General features: G+C 43.7%; 1 protein-coding gene across 5 annotated transcripts; it reads right to left on the bottom strand.

Moving 5' to 3' along the window:
* Nucleotides 1-2,898: 2,898 nt before the first annotated feature.
* Nucleotides 2,899-13,689, bottom strand: LOC131211836 (ecotropic viral integration site 5 ortholog). Of its 5 annotated transcripts, XM_058205470.1 has the most exons (10): nt 12,539-13,689; nt 12,097-12,456; nt 11,840-11,998; nt 11,513-11,749; nt 11,266-11,280; nt 10,639-10,812; nt 9,968-10,558; nt 9,799-9,897; nt 8,080-8,172; nt 2,899-2,925 (listed from the first exon to the last, which is right to left on the bottom strand). In XM_058205470.1, the coding sequence occupies exons 1-10, from the start codon at nt 13,139-13,141 to the stop codon at nt 2,899-2,901; spliced, it is 2,358 nt and encodes a 785-aa protein (XP_058061453.1). In that variant the 5' UTR covers nt 13,142-13,689. The 5 variants fall into 5 exon arrangements, with proteins under 5 accessions (XP_058061453.1, XP_058061452.1, XP_058061450.1 ...); XM_058205469.1 differs by lacking the exon at nt 11,266-11,280; XM_058205467.1 differs by lacking the exon at nt 2,899-2,925 and having other exon boundaries at nt 5,651-8,172; nt 11,266-11,289.
* Nucleotides 13,690-13,757: the final 68 nt, after the last annotated feature.

The following is a 13,757-nucleotide window of genomic DNA, read 5'->3' on the forward strand; positions in this document are numbered from 1 at the left end:
TACCGGACCGGTCGGCGGCCGGTACCTTTATATCGATGTTCATGATGAACTTGTCACAATGCCGCCGAAGCCTTCGTCATGCACCCCACCCCACGAGTGTTCCCCCGGCAAGTGGCCAGATGACCGGGACGATTCAAAACAAAAATCCCACCAAGGGCAGCCGGCGCCTTACAGCAACGCCGCCCAGCAGCATTTGCACGCATTGTCAGCTCAGGCACGCAACAATAACAAAGGTGGTGGTGGCGGAGCCGCCTAGAACGCGATCGATACGCAAGGGTTTAATTGCCGATGGTTGGCTGAGGCTCGTTGTTTATCAATCGTAATCGTAACACCTCAAAAATAATAACTAATATTAATGTGACTAATAACTAATATTACGACAACTAATAACTCATTACTTACGGTGGTGTTTCCGATCATCACTTACCAACGAGATCTTCCTCTCCGCCACCTATTGTATGTCAGGATGTAGCCGGACGATCTTTTCTCTAGTAGACGTACGACTCTGAAAGGAATTTCAGTTGTACGTGTTAGAATTGTAAGGTTACATTATTTCGAAGAAGTGTAAGCCGTCGTCGTCTAGTTAAAAACAACGAAAGATAGGCTTTTTTTTTATTTGCGGCGTATCGTCTAGCACGGTCGGTTTATTACACGTCTACGCACTTAGAATATACTAGTACCAGTTTTGATCGAAGTGTATTTTCAATTACAAGATTCAAGATTTGCGCGCGTAAAAAAGCCTTGGCGACTGGGTTCGCTTTAATTAAGCAATTTACGATAAACGTGCGGCGCCAGACGAAGGATGATATTCTAACAAGAGGTGTTGGCCAGGGTTCTAGCAGTATGATATTTGCATTCATGGACGATTCTATCGCATGAACTATCGGTTCGTTTGGTTCCCAATAGGGGGAACCTTGGTTGCTTCCGGAACTAACTGGTCGACCGTTGGGCTTATCGAGCCACCAACAAGGTGCTTAAAACAAGCAATCGCAAGCCCTGACGACTTTACCCGCTAGCCATATGCAGCGAGCGTTGTTGAGTCACGTCGTCACAGCGGGAGTTCAACAAGTTGCGAGGCTGGGTGCCGGAACACGGCTTTCGTTGAAAACTACTGCACCAGGAGAGTCGGAAGAAGATAACCTTAGAAATCCCAGCACGTGCAATGATCAAATTATCTAAGACTTTCGTCGGATTGCTAGCGTGAGTGGGATGTTATCAGCATTTTATCACTGTTTTGTATATGGTTGATCAATTATTCTTCGGGATGAGTCATGAAAATGAAGCTTTTCGGAGCTAGAACATCAGCGTTGGAACTGCACATGGATTGCATATTTGGACCGACTTTTTAATTCTCAACTTACATGGTCTTTATTTTTCCCTGTAATATTTCTGTAAGGTTTGTTTTCATTTAATTTATAATTCGTTTGCTCGTTTCGTAATTTAAAAGTATAAGGCGTGTTTAAGAAAGAATTTGTCACAGGTTCGGGTTGTTCTTCGATTAAAATGTGTCTTGTGAACGATAAATTATATACGGTAAATTATGTTGTTAAATTGAAGTAATATTTTGGAAGCTATTTTAAGTTCCTTCCGTTTGCACTGAACTTTTATGGACAGTTACGGCAATTGATCCTATCTGTTGATCTATTTCAACGAACAAAATATTTGTACATCATTTCCAAACAACCATTCTTATGATTCTTAATATACCAAATGTTAAGCTATGAGTTTCATGTTAAATTTCATTCAGAGCTACATGCAGCCCGGTATTTGCAATCTTTTTTTCAAATGTACTTCAGATAAGCGAAGGGTAAAAGACTAACTAAATGGCTGGCAATAGAAAAGATTTAGTAATGGCATAGTGTATTTTTTGGCACAGGTTTGTTAAAATGAAAGTGAACGCTCTTTGCAAATTGATGCAAATGTCGCCCACATATTCAGGGTCGTAAAAACGATCAAACAAAGCTAATTTCATTTGCAATAACACTTCTCTCAGGAGCACCTATCAGCTAGATTACCCATCCGGAGGTCCGATGGGAACTAGCTTTAACTGCCCGAAAATGTCCAGGGACGCTGCATAGAAACAATTGGTAAATTGTGCATTTCCCCTTACCGGGAACCCTGATTATGTGCGATTTGTTTTCGGTTGGATTATGCTCTGCGGGTGCGTCCGTTAGTTGTCAGCGTGGATTGGCGCATTATTTATGGGATCGTTCACATTGACCCACGCGCTGATTATGGTTTCTTTTGGGGGATTGGCTGCGTTGACCGCGAACTTTTGGTTGCCATTTTGTTGCTATTGGATTTATTTTGCTTATGTGGTGATATTTAGTCCTTTGTCCTAGTCCTTCAACGCGTAGCGTCAAGGGTGGCGTATGTTGTTGTTCCATTTCAAGGCCCTTCCTGTGCGTGTACTTAAGCGTTCGGACCCGACAAAACTTAACCAACATTCCATGGCAACAGTGTTTCGGGTTTTCCGCGTCATGCGATGGATGCGATTAATGCACGACCAGAGTGACAACAGCGCGACGGAACCCGTTTACCCGACAGCGAGAGCCTGGCCGTTGAAGATGGTAGCAATTGCTTAAAATTGGTAGCAATTCAGTGTTGTTTTACAAACCGCGCGGCACAGCTGGCTGACCATGCCGGAAGTAATCTACCGCACGCTGCACCCCGTTGAACACGTCATTCCGCACGCAACACCCTGTGTGATAGGCCATGACGCTTTGGCGGTTCCACGACCGCTAAACTGTGTGTTATTCACTCTAAGCCGCAAGTCGAGTCGCAAGCCATGGCGTGGCCGTTCTCGGGTCGTACGAAGATTCAATTTATGGCGCAGATCACGCGACGTGCCGCGCGTCTAGTTTAGTGCACCCATCTGTATGAACGGCAGGTGGACAACTAGCGTTGGAGCAGGTTCAGATCGCTCTAGCCGGCTGGCCGATCAGATACTGCATGGGCGTTTGCGATCGTGTAGATCAGTTCTAATTACGCAGCGTTCCGTTCATTGACGATGCCGCTTACCCCCATTCATCCCATTGCCTTGGCAAGGCATGGATGTTAATTGTTGTGGCATGGAACGGATCACGTGTTGGGGACAATCTAAGATTCGCGAATGCTGAAATGTTTATCTAATAAAGTAACACTCTACTGATCACGCAAGTCCACGGAGTATTTCATGAACAGCAATAACAGTAGGGGCTGTCACGCAGCTGGCCTGGGTTCGAATCCCGGGACCGGTTGTCACGCAGCCGGCCATGGTTTCGATTCCCGATACCGGCGTGAGATAGAGGGGGGGTTTGGTGCGGGGCTAATAACCTCGCCCGTAAAAACGAATTATTACAAATAGCACCAGAGATATTAACAATGTCTCTGGTGCAGGCCAAGACCGCACAGCGCTTGTAACGCCAAAGAAGCAAAACCAGAGTAAGATTTATCTGGTTAAATCAGGAGGGAGTTATTGTGGGACCTTAAAATTTAAAGCACTCACTGATTGTAAATTAATCTCTAAATATACATAAAATCCCACTCGGATGTGCGAGACATGGGACAGATTTTTATTATATTTGATGTGTTGCGAAAAATCTATGAACTAAAATCTAAAACAACATACATGAAATACATACTTCGTTTTATTCTACTTGCTTATACAAAATACTCCTTTGGACTCCTATGCATATCCTATGATATTTTCTATAATCGCCGTGCTGATAGAAAATGGCCTCCCCAAATCTTGACTTCTTTCCGCGAGGTGTAACCGCCAACTAACAGGTTTTTAGTGCACAGACTACTTTGATCGTAGCGATTTTAAAACCTGTCAGTACGCATGGTTGGTTGTGTTGCATGTTGGTGGGCAGACTGGCCATCAACGGTAACGGAGGACACTGGGAACGTGTGACGCCAATCGAAAAATCTACCATGATGTTTGAGCTGGTCGAATGGTGTTCATGGCCCTTTTTTCATGGCCTGTGTGTATTACGCGTGATCGCGGCTCTACCGGGTTGTCGCAGAAAAATTAGATGAGAATGCGCAGAGTTGTTACACAAGCTTTGCCTGAATACCTTGATGTCTTCTTTAAAGGAAGTACGCAGGCTCAATAACATCGGAAGAAGGTGTTCCACCCTGCGTGTTGTATCCTTACACATGATAGCTGCTTTCAGTGTTCTAGGGCCTTCCTTCTATTCTTCCTTGGTCGTTGGTGAGTATTGCAGGTATTCCGAATCGCGAAATCCAACAGGTGAGGTACGGTACGACGTTGGCTGCTCTCATATCCGAAAGCGGATTGGCTTTTGGTGAGCGCGTAAAACGGTAAATAATGTAGAGCCAATATCGATGTCCGTTCTTAGGCGGAAATGAACACACAATGTCCGTGTTATTCTGGCCGAACCTGTGTTTCGGAATTGAATAATCTGGCTACATACTCTGCGTATGTCGCTCGATCTTGCATCGGGCTGACAGTTGATACATTGATACGGACAAATGTTGTCCTTAGGAATATCACTCCAACCGAATCACTCAGGGGTCGGTTTGGGGGTGGTACGTGCTTCTGAAGAATATAAGTTGTGCGTGGCCTGCAGAAGGCGTTGGCGGAGAGACCGGGTAATTAATGGTCGGATGTGACCATCCATCACTGGCCTTTTCCGCCAAGTAGGACAGTTGCAATAAAATTCCCGAGTGCTACCAGGAATGGTAATGCGCTGTAGTACCAAGCTTGTTGCAACGTTTCCGCTGAGTATGTCGCGGGTCGCGTGTCTGATCTTCTACTACCTTTTCGTAGACGACGGTTGATGTGGACCGAATTTAATGGATGCGTGAAAGTCAAGCCGAAGTTACGTTGTTCTTCCCATCAATGTGACAAATGCCGGTGGTGAGTTGAGCAATAAAATCTAACCGACGTGCCTGTCTAGGCGATGCTTGGTCGGTACGTGCGACCGATGTGAAGCGTGTGACCTCCAGCTTGTATCGGTAATGTCGGATAGCGAGGTCGGAACATTTCTCGATCGTTTCGAGTCGATGAACCTCGTTAAGTTCTTGATCATTGACGATCTGATGAAGACCAATGCAATTGAAATCCCACAAGAAATTGCGCCGAAGATTTAGATCTAGACTGCGAAGGGTTTGATCATCACCTCAATCGGTGTCTCATTTGTGGCGAACAAACTAGATGAACGAGGAATGACGGAGACGATTTTAATTGTGGAATCGACCTCTCCTTGTGCGCCAATTTGACCAATAGGTTTTCCGATTGCACGGCTGTGGCGGGTGCGTTCATGCGGACGGCGAGTTCTTCGAGATTCGAGTTCGAGTTCAGGGAATCGGCTACTCTAATTTTCTCCGCTCGGTATGCGATCACTGTCGCATGCAGATGGACCGGTAACAGCGAGGCCCAAAGTTCCGTGGGCATCAGCTGCCGGAGTGCCAGTGGGAATGCTATAGTTGAAGATGATAAAATTGCGACTCCAAATTTCCTACTAAGGTAGTCACTAGTCAGATAAATTGAAACAAAAGGAATATCTACCGTCTCGGGCGTGCCAATAGCAGATGAAGAAAATTGCGTGAAAACATCGCCTCATATAAAATAAAACCATGGTAAGTAAAACATCATTCCATTATCCAGCTTTATTGGAATCTTTTTTCATTTTCTATATGTCAACACACGTTTCGATTACCACTGCAAGGTATGAATTATTTCGCTACTGAGTTGTTATATAGAAACAAAACTGCTTTCCTTTGTAACAGTTTTTAGTTTATCAGCAAACGAAGTGAACGATTCGGTTTTATGACACAATGCATGTATTTTACTTCCTCATTATACGCAACGCTGAATCGTGATCCATCCCTTAACTTACGGACACGGTATGTTCAAAATCTCATAAATTGTGACAAAATTTTTTGACATAAAGTTTTCCGGATCGTACATGGAATATTGTGAGTGTCCTCTTGTCTTTTTGTTGTAAAAATTGATATTTTATGCACTGTTATTGTTATTACTCGCATGATAAATTCAAATTTCCTTCTGTTTGAGTTCTTCTCCATCGATTGCTCCCCAATAAAGGACGCCGCCGCAGTTTTCGGTAATGGATTAATCTCGCCGTAACTTGCCTTTTCCCGGTGATCATGTGTTGCTTTTACCCTGTTTTAACGTGTGATGAAGTAGTTGTGTATGCATGTTGTTGTTGGCTTATTTATGTGCTTCGTTTACGTTCAGTTTGCACACTGAAAATTGATGACTTGTTCATTTCACCCCATTTGCGTGAACTTCTGATTGGAAACAAATATCAAATAATTTTATCAACTGTGCGAAAGTAAATCTCGTTGTCGTTTGTCTTTCAACTATGCTGCGTGTAATAAGAGTTTTAAGTACATCTACTGCTAGTTTTATTCTGTATTTTGAGAAGCACGTAACGGATAGTTTAGTTTTGGTATCAGTTAGTTAGAGGAAGTAAATCGATTCGGCGATGAATTTCTCTACCAACCATTCCTTAGCTAATTTGCATAACTTTTAACAAAAAAAAACTAAAGCATGTTGCCAACTTCTTGTTTTCTTGTCCTCAATTTTAGAATAACGGCAAAGTCACGTTACATAATGCAGCATTGCATCAAACAAATCGGGAAACATCAGCTAAGGAATACCAAGCAGATTTAAGAACAACCTATGGTAAATGTTATCTTTGCTTGTTTTTTGAGTTTGTTTTTCATCGCTGTATACAGTTTATGCATCGTTTTACCATTGAAAGTTTTGTTTCATTTTATTTGCGGATTTCTGTATTGTTTTGGCACCCATTAACCTGCGTTTCGTCTTGTTTGATGCGCTAAAATACGTCCGGCTCCGGTCGATTCCTATTGGTTTCCGTAGTTTGTCTTAAGTAAATATTTTAAAGTAGATTATCATCCTAGCCATACATTCACATTGTTACAAACTACTATCACTAGACTGTACCGGATTCTCGTTAGTTCGGTGCACATTAGCTCATTACCGTACACGAGAAAACCGCACCACTTGCACTAAACATCAGTTTGTCGCCAGTCATCGATTGATGTAGCGTAGTCTTCAAAAAAAACGATACGAATTTGGCTTCGTAACTTTCGCCAATGGATTTACTATGCATCGAACTATCTTTACAAGTAATTCGTTCCTTGCGGCAACTTTACTTCACATGCGAATGTGGTCATTGCAGCGAGGAAGATTCATTCCCTGAAATTCATGTACTGATGAAAAACGAAAACCAACAAAACGAGTAAATAAACAACCTCTTTATAACTTAGGCTAAGCATAAAACAACAGCCACGCGTGCGCTATTGTGATTCTAGTATAAAACAGTTTTTTTTTTCCAAAAAGTGAAATATATGGAATAAGGAATAGAAGTTTCAAAAATTGAGACAACAAAATATGATGAATTGCACACAACTGTTTAGAACTTTTCACGCAATACTGTAGCAAAGAATGTGAAACACGGACCGGCGAATAGACCAGAGGGAATAGATTAAAACAAAAAGTAACATTTACACTAAAAATGGCATTCACAATGCCAACACTAGGTCAAGAATAATTGCAGCAGTTCGTTGAGAAACTATTGGAAATGTAAAATCGTTTCGGAGAATAGTTGTCAATAAATGTGTCCGTTGGCAGTCTGGCCATTGCGGTAGTGTAGTAGTGCCATTGCCGGATACATTTACTTCAAAAAGCTTCCCCTTTTTATCTGAACCATTTTTTTTCACATATGTAAACAAAACGCCTTAACAAGCCGACAATCATTCCCTTTTAATATTGGGAACTAATATTGTTCAAATCAGTACACATTGCAATCGTAGTTGCACTCATAGTAATTGATGCGCATTATAGTTGTTCGCTGGAGGCTACACAAAAGCAGTAACGGAATTTGTTTTACGCCAAGAATACATTTCCTTTGATCGGAAGGACCATATACATTTCGACATTCCAATTTCGATAGCTCCTCGTCGAAACGTTGATGCTTTGTGAGAGCCCAGCTCTATTTGTGCGTTTTCCCCTCATGATGGGGAACCGGAACTGCTGGCTGCTGGCCCAGGAATGTGCATTTTGGATGAAAGCTGAATCTCGGCAAAATCAATCTCGTTCGAATCAATCGATTGTATCGAGGTACTTTTAATTTTCCGCAGGTTTAACGCCGTCCCACGGCTCTTGATGGCAGTTAGCTGGATTGTCGAATGGATAAAACAAACCAATATAATTAAGTTTGCAACATTTTTTCGGCTTACAACTAATGGGAAAAGGATCCAACACCAATTGTGAGTAGCATGCAACTCAAACGAAAAACACTGCGCAGCAACTTAAGACTACATCTACACAACAGAGAATGGTGACGTAAACAATAAGCCTGTTAAACTACCAATGTGCTTGGAGTGGTTGTCGAAAATGCATGCTCGAAGGAATGGGGCTGACCAATCATGAAATCAAAAGTACAGAGGGCTTCCGATGCTGTTATATATAGTGCTGTTAACCTTTTGCTTATAGAGCTTCCGACTTTCCACACCTTCCCATTGGCAATCCGCTTGTTCCGTTCCGTATTTTTTTCTTTTTCTGTACTCTGCCTTCGCCCGATCGTGTAAGATACTCGCTGGGTGTGATGAAAGCGGGTGGTCCGGATGTCCAATGTTAATATAAAAGTACCTTGAAATACTGAATTTTCCAATCGTTCATACCACCCAATCCTGTGAGGATGGATGACAAATAATAGATTTCCCCACTTCCTTTTGGCTTATACGGATCACATGAATACTCCTTCCGTTTTGATGTGTTTGTGCCCAGTAACATCCAACGACTGGATAATACACAACATAAGTGCATCTATGATGATTCTGTACGGGTTGATGTTGTGATCGATGAGTAATTTTAATTACTACTGAAGAATTTTATAGTATTAATTATTGGCGCACTATATCGACGCCCGCCGGTACCCGATACGGAACTATGGTGAACATTAATTCTAGTGAAAATGTGCTTGCTTGCATGAGTTTTGTGCGTCGTCGGTTACGCCGTCAGACCCGTTGGAAGTGTCCTTTCGCTGGTTCGCGGTACAGTCGGCAGACTCGCTTTGCGTTATTAGAAATCTTTCCGAACGAACTACGGTAATACTTTGTGTGGTCTCGATTCTTACGCTATCCACTTCCACGGTTCAGTCTCCGGACTGGTAATAGGTGTTGGGAACTACAAAACGGGCAACCCGATTTTGTTCCACAGATGGTGAGTACAAGCGAATGTTAGGTTTCCGATCGGCGGCGAGTCGCGTTATCGTATGTAACGTGGCGTGAAAGTGATGGTAGTTTAAAAAAGAAAAATTCAAAAAGAAAGGCAACTTGTTTAACTTTCGATTCGTATTTACAGGTGAGTCGATTGTGTACAAGTGTTACGATTATTGTTAAAACAGTGTTTGTGTGCATTTAATACAGATTCGCGCACTGGTTAGTAACTTGAACACAGAAAAGCAGCTTAGAGTGTTTTTAGAAGATGTGTACTTGATCTTTGTGTAGCTTCTATTTTGATAAATCCGGGAAAAATCTTTTACGCGATATTAATCAAGGTATGTAGTTTTTTTGCACCAAAAATTTGTAGCCATTATCATTAGTGTACATGCACCTCGTGTACGGATTCTGTGGCCATTATTTTAAAACAAATAAACTGCACAATAGCAGACACCTCTAAATATTAGTAGTTGTTGTTTTTTAATTATTGTATGTCGAGAAGTGCCGTGTAGCTTCAAAGCACGGCAGAAGTGTATTTACATGTGCTTTAACTAGGCAACATTAATACTTAGCTCTTACCTCAGCCTTTAGCTCTGCGACTTTGTCTTGCAGATCACGGACGCGATCCGACTCGTCCAAATTAGATCGCAGCTCACCCTCAGCTAACATTTCCGAGTTCTAAGGGTACGATGAAAATGGATGTAACTTCCTCTTGCCCGAACGGTATTGAAATAAAAATGTTACCTACCTTAGTTTCCAGTCTTGAAATTTCCTGCTTCAGCTCCGCCACTGTTTGACTTTGCTCAGTAAACTTAATCTTCACATTCATCAACTCGTCTTTCATGCGAGATTCGAGATCGGAGTAACGGTGCTGTTGTTCCCTTGCCTTGTTGGCCAACTCGCGCTCGCGAACCAATGCTTCCTCTAACTCTTCCTTCAGCTTCTTACTCTCCTCATCTTGTCGTCGCAATTGGTTAGTCGATACCTGGACCTGCGTCTCCAGCTCCATCACTTTCAGTCGTAGCTCTTTCAGCTCGGTCAACGTTTCCATCTCCCGTATCCGTGTGGTCATGAGTTCCTCTTCAAGCTTCTGCAAGTCCTGTGAACGACCCGATTCCCAGAACAACAACTTTTTCGCCCCTGAATCGCTGCTCTGAGTCGGATCATTGCGCTGCTCGGATAACTGCCGCTGCCACTGACTGCTGAGTTCTTGCACGCGTTGCTTAAGATCTTTCAGCGACAGACTTGCCTCCGCTTCACGAAGTTTACTTGCAATCAGCTCGTCCTGCAGATGAGCCACCGAGTTGTCCGTGGTCGTTTCACGCAATCTTTTCTTGTCCTACCAACCGGCAAACCAAAAACAAAAATTTGTATGTGTCTTCATCCTGCATCGGCGTGATTATTTTCATCAATGCTTACCTCTTCCAGTTCCTGAATTTTGGTCTTTAAATTGCGAATCACATCTTCGCTCTCGGCCAGCCCCTGTCGCACCTTAACCAACTCTTCCAGCAAGCAAGAAACCATTTCGTCGCGCTGTTTCAGTGCCTCTTCCTTCATAATCAGCTCGTCAAATGAGTTCTGGCGAGAGTTGTTCTGAACGAAAAATCGAAGAAAAACATAAGAAACCAAAAGAAAGCATTTCACCTGGTTCAAGAACAAGCGATCTCGCATGCAAACGAATAAGAGCGCTAAATGCATCCAAAATAGCTAAAAGAATGACTTTTCAAAAATATATGAATAGAAAATAGCAATGAATTCAAAGCATCATGCGCATGAATTCCTCTTTCGAGGCAGCACGTAAGGTATGATATGACGTAAGCTTGTTGCTTTTTTGATTATTAATGCGTGGCTCGTTTGAATGATGGATTGACTCATCAACTTATGACAGTAAAACAAATAAGGGCAACGATATTAGCTGGTAAAAGAATTTTGGACAGTATCGGAAAAATGAGGAAGTTACAAGTCGCATTGGAGTCATTTTCAAACAATAATCCATAAGCACTTCAAACAGAAACATACGCGCCTCATTGTATTTTTGAAACTTACGGATTCGAGAGAATTCTCGGGATTCTATAATGCGCGGAATTTTACATCAAAATTACGCAAATAGGAAGAAAAGAGAAAACATTATTGAGTACAATGATCCTGCTTTCGCAGCCTCAGATTCAATGCCCAATTCATCCACCGGCACCACCAGGTTATCCATCACCACTACCAATCATCGATCAGTTATTGGGAAAAGTATCCAAGTTCAGCCTCGATAAAGCTAAACTGATGTTGCAAATTGACTTACATTCTCTTGCAATCTCAAACTGAGTGCCCGCACTTCCTCGTTGGCAGTTTCCAGTTGATGTGACACTTCGAGATGAGTTCGCCGCAGTGCCAGTAGCTCGGATTGAATCGCATAACTGGTTTCCTCCTCTTCTGCCCTCGATACCTGTCCCCGCACGAGTCGATCCGCGAGTTCCGCACTTTCGGCCTCGAGCAGCTCGTTCCGTTTCTTGAGCAAACGATTCTCGCTCCTTAGCCGCTGAAGTAAGCACACAGTAAGGAACAGGTCATTGTGAAGGGAATAGGATCGTCACAGATTGCCGTAAAAAGGCTTTCCCAGTTAACTTACTCTCAGCTCCACCATTTCTTCCTGTTCTTTCTTTCGCAAGTCAGCGTACTCCTTTTCCATTTTTTTCATCTTTTTCGTATTGATCTTCACTTGAAACGCGAGATTGAACAGCCCGTCAGCATCGTTTTCTACCTTCTGTGGAAGCTCCTTTTGGAAGTACTGCAGTGGAACCAAGTGAGATAACAACAGATTCACTAATGTTACTTAGAAGAAAAACAACTGTTTGCCTTTGAGCAGACAGCAAAAATAGCGCTCACCTTTAGCATTGCCTCCATATCCAGTGAAAGCAGCGTGTCCTTGCCGATGGTCAGCAGCGCGATGGCAACCTTAAAAATGAACTCCATACCCTCGGATAGGAACACGTCCATGATACGGCAGCTGAGCGTGAGATTGAGGGCGGTGGTGTACAGCGTAAGGAACCAGCTCGAGGCATACATGGATGTTTGGAAGCTTTGCGATTGGAAGTGTAGATGTAGCTCGGGTATTTGCTCCTGTACGATATTTTCCAGCTGGTACATGCACAAGCCCAGCTCGGCCATAGATGGTTTGAACATGTCGCGCATACGATACTGCTGCATTATTTGCACCAACACCGCGAACGCTTCCTCCTCTGGCATCTGCAGTTCCGACAAAGAACATCGAAAGTAACAATGTTTGAGAGGGAAACACACGACGCAAAAAGGAGAGAAAAGGCTTTACCTGCATTAACAACAATCCGACAATAAAGCCAGAACCCTGGCAGTAACCAACCTCGCGATCGTGCAACGAGTACGCCTTCATCACGTTGAACAGTGCCTCTTGGCCGAGCCCATCCTTCTCCTTGAAGAAGTCATGCTCCGGGTAGGTGCGGGCAATGTCTCGCCGGATCACCTTCTCACAGGCGCTCGTCGCCTTTATGTACTCGGCGTACTGCTTCTTATCAGCGTCAGATGCCCCGCACAGCAGCTGCCATACGATCGCTCGGAAGTGGTGTGGTATGCCTTTGCGCACCAGTTCCCGCACTGTGGGGCCTTTACGCTTCTGGCTGGCCTCCCAGTCCGTGACGATGCTGGCCCAAGTCGACCACACATCTTCTTCGCCGACGGACGAAGCGCCCGAATTCAGACTTATTTGGCTCGTGTCGGAGCTTTTGCGGCTGTGCGCCGAGCTTTGGAGTGAGTTTAGACTCTTCGAGTCACTCTCGATCAGCTTGTTGGCGGCCTCCAGTTTGGCTAGTAAGGATAGTTCAGAGCTGGGTAGAGTTTCGGTCATGCTCGGATTTCTTAGACTATTGCTGTCCGATTCCGACACCGTGAGGGTCATACTAGCGGAGCGAGGGCAGGAGGAACACGCGACAGGATGAATGGAGCCTTGTGATGCGGTGGGAAGTGATGGCTTTGGTTTTTTCGGTTGTGTGTATGCGTGTATGTGTGTGTGTTTTTTTATACGGCAGATAACCACAGTATGTACCCAACGTGTTGTGCGTTACGGACTCTTTTCCTGTTTCTTCATACGAACAATCCCTACAACATGGGATTAACTTGCGCCCAAGGCTGTCAATTCATTACTGACCTTACATCCAAAATGGATGTCGTTTCACTACAAATTTAATCTTCGTTCTCGCTAACACCCTCGTTAGTCGGAGAGAGAGAGAGAGTAACGTCAGGACAACTACGTATCCTCCCACCGTGGTATCATTCGGTGGGCTGATGTAAACAAGGAATGTGGGGAACGAGATCGCTAGTGCTTTGCCAATCGATCACAGGACAAAATTACACGACAAAAACAGCATTCGAGCATTGCTTGAAACACAAAACTTACAAAACAAAGCAAAACCAAATTAAGACAAACCGCCCCAAGCCGAAGAATGAACACACTCGCTGTCTGCGCTCACGATTCGCAACACTTGAAGCTACAGCACCACCGAGAAGTTAAATAT

This window comes from Anopheles bellator, chromosome 2 (assembly GCF_943735745.2).
Source record: "Anopheles bellator chromosome 2, idAnoBellAS_SP24_06.2, whole genome shotgun sequence".
NCBI classification, from domain to species: Eukaryota; Metazoa; Arthropoda; class Insecta; order Diptera; family Culicidae; genus Anopheles; species Anopheles bellator.

Excerpts from the sequence above, each read along its gene's own strand:
- LOC131211836 (XM_058205467.1), bottom strand. The coding sequence starts at position 13,141 with ATGACCCTCACGGTGTCGGAATCGGACAGCAATAGTCTAAGAAATCCG. Across the intron at positions 11,999-12,096 it reads ATATGGAGGCAATGCTAAAG|TACTTCCAAAAGGAGCTTCC; the intron begins GTGAGCGCTATT and ends GTTCCACTGCAG. Across the intron at positions 10,813-11,265 it reads CCGAGAATTCTCTCGAATCC|AACAACTCTCGCCAGAACTC; the intron begins GTAAGTTTCAAA and ends TTTTTCGTTCAG.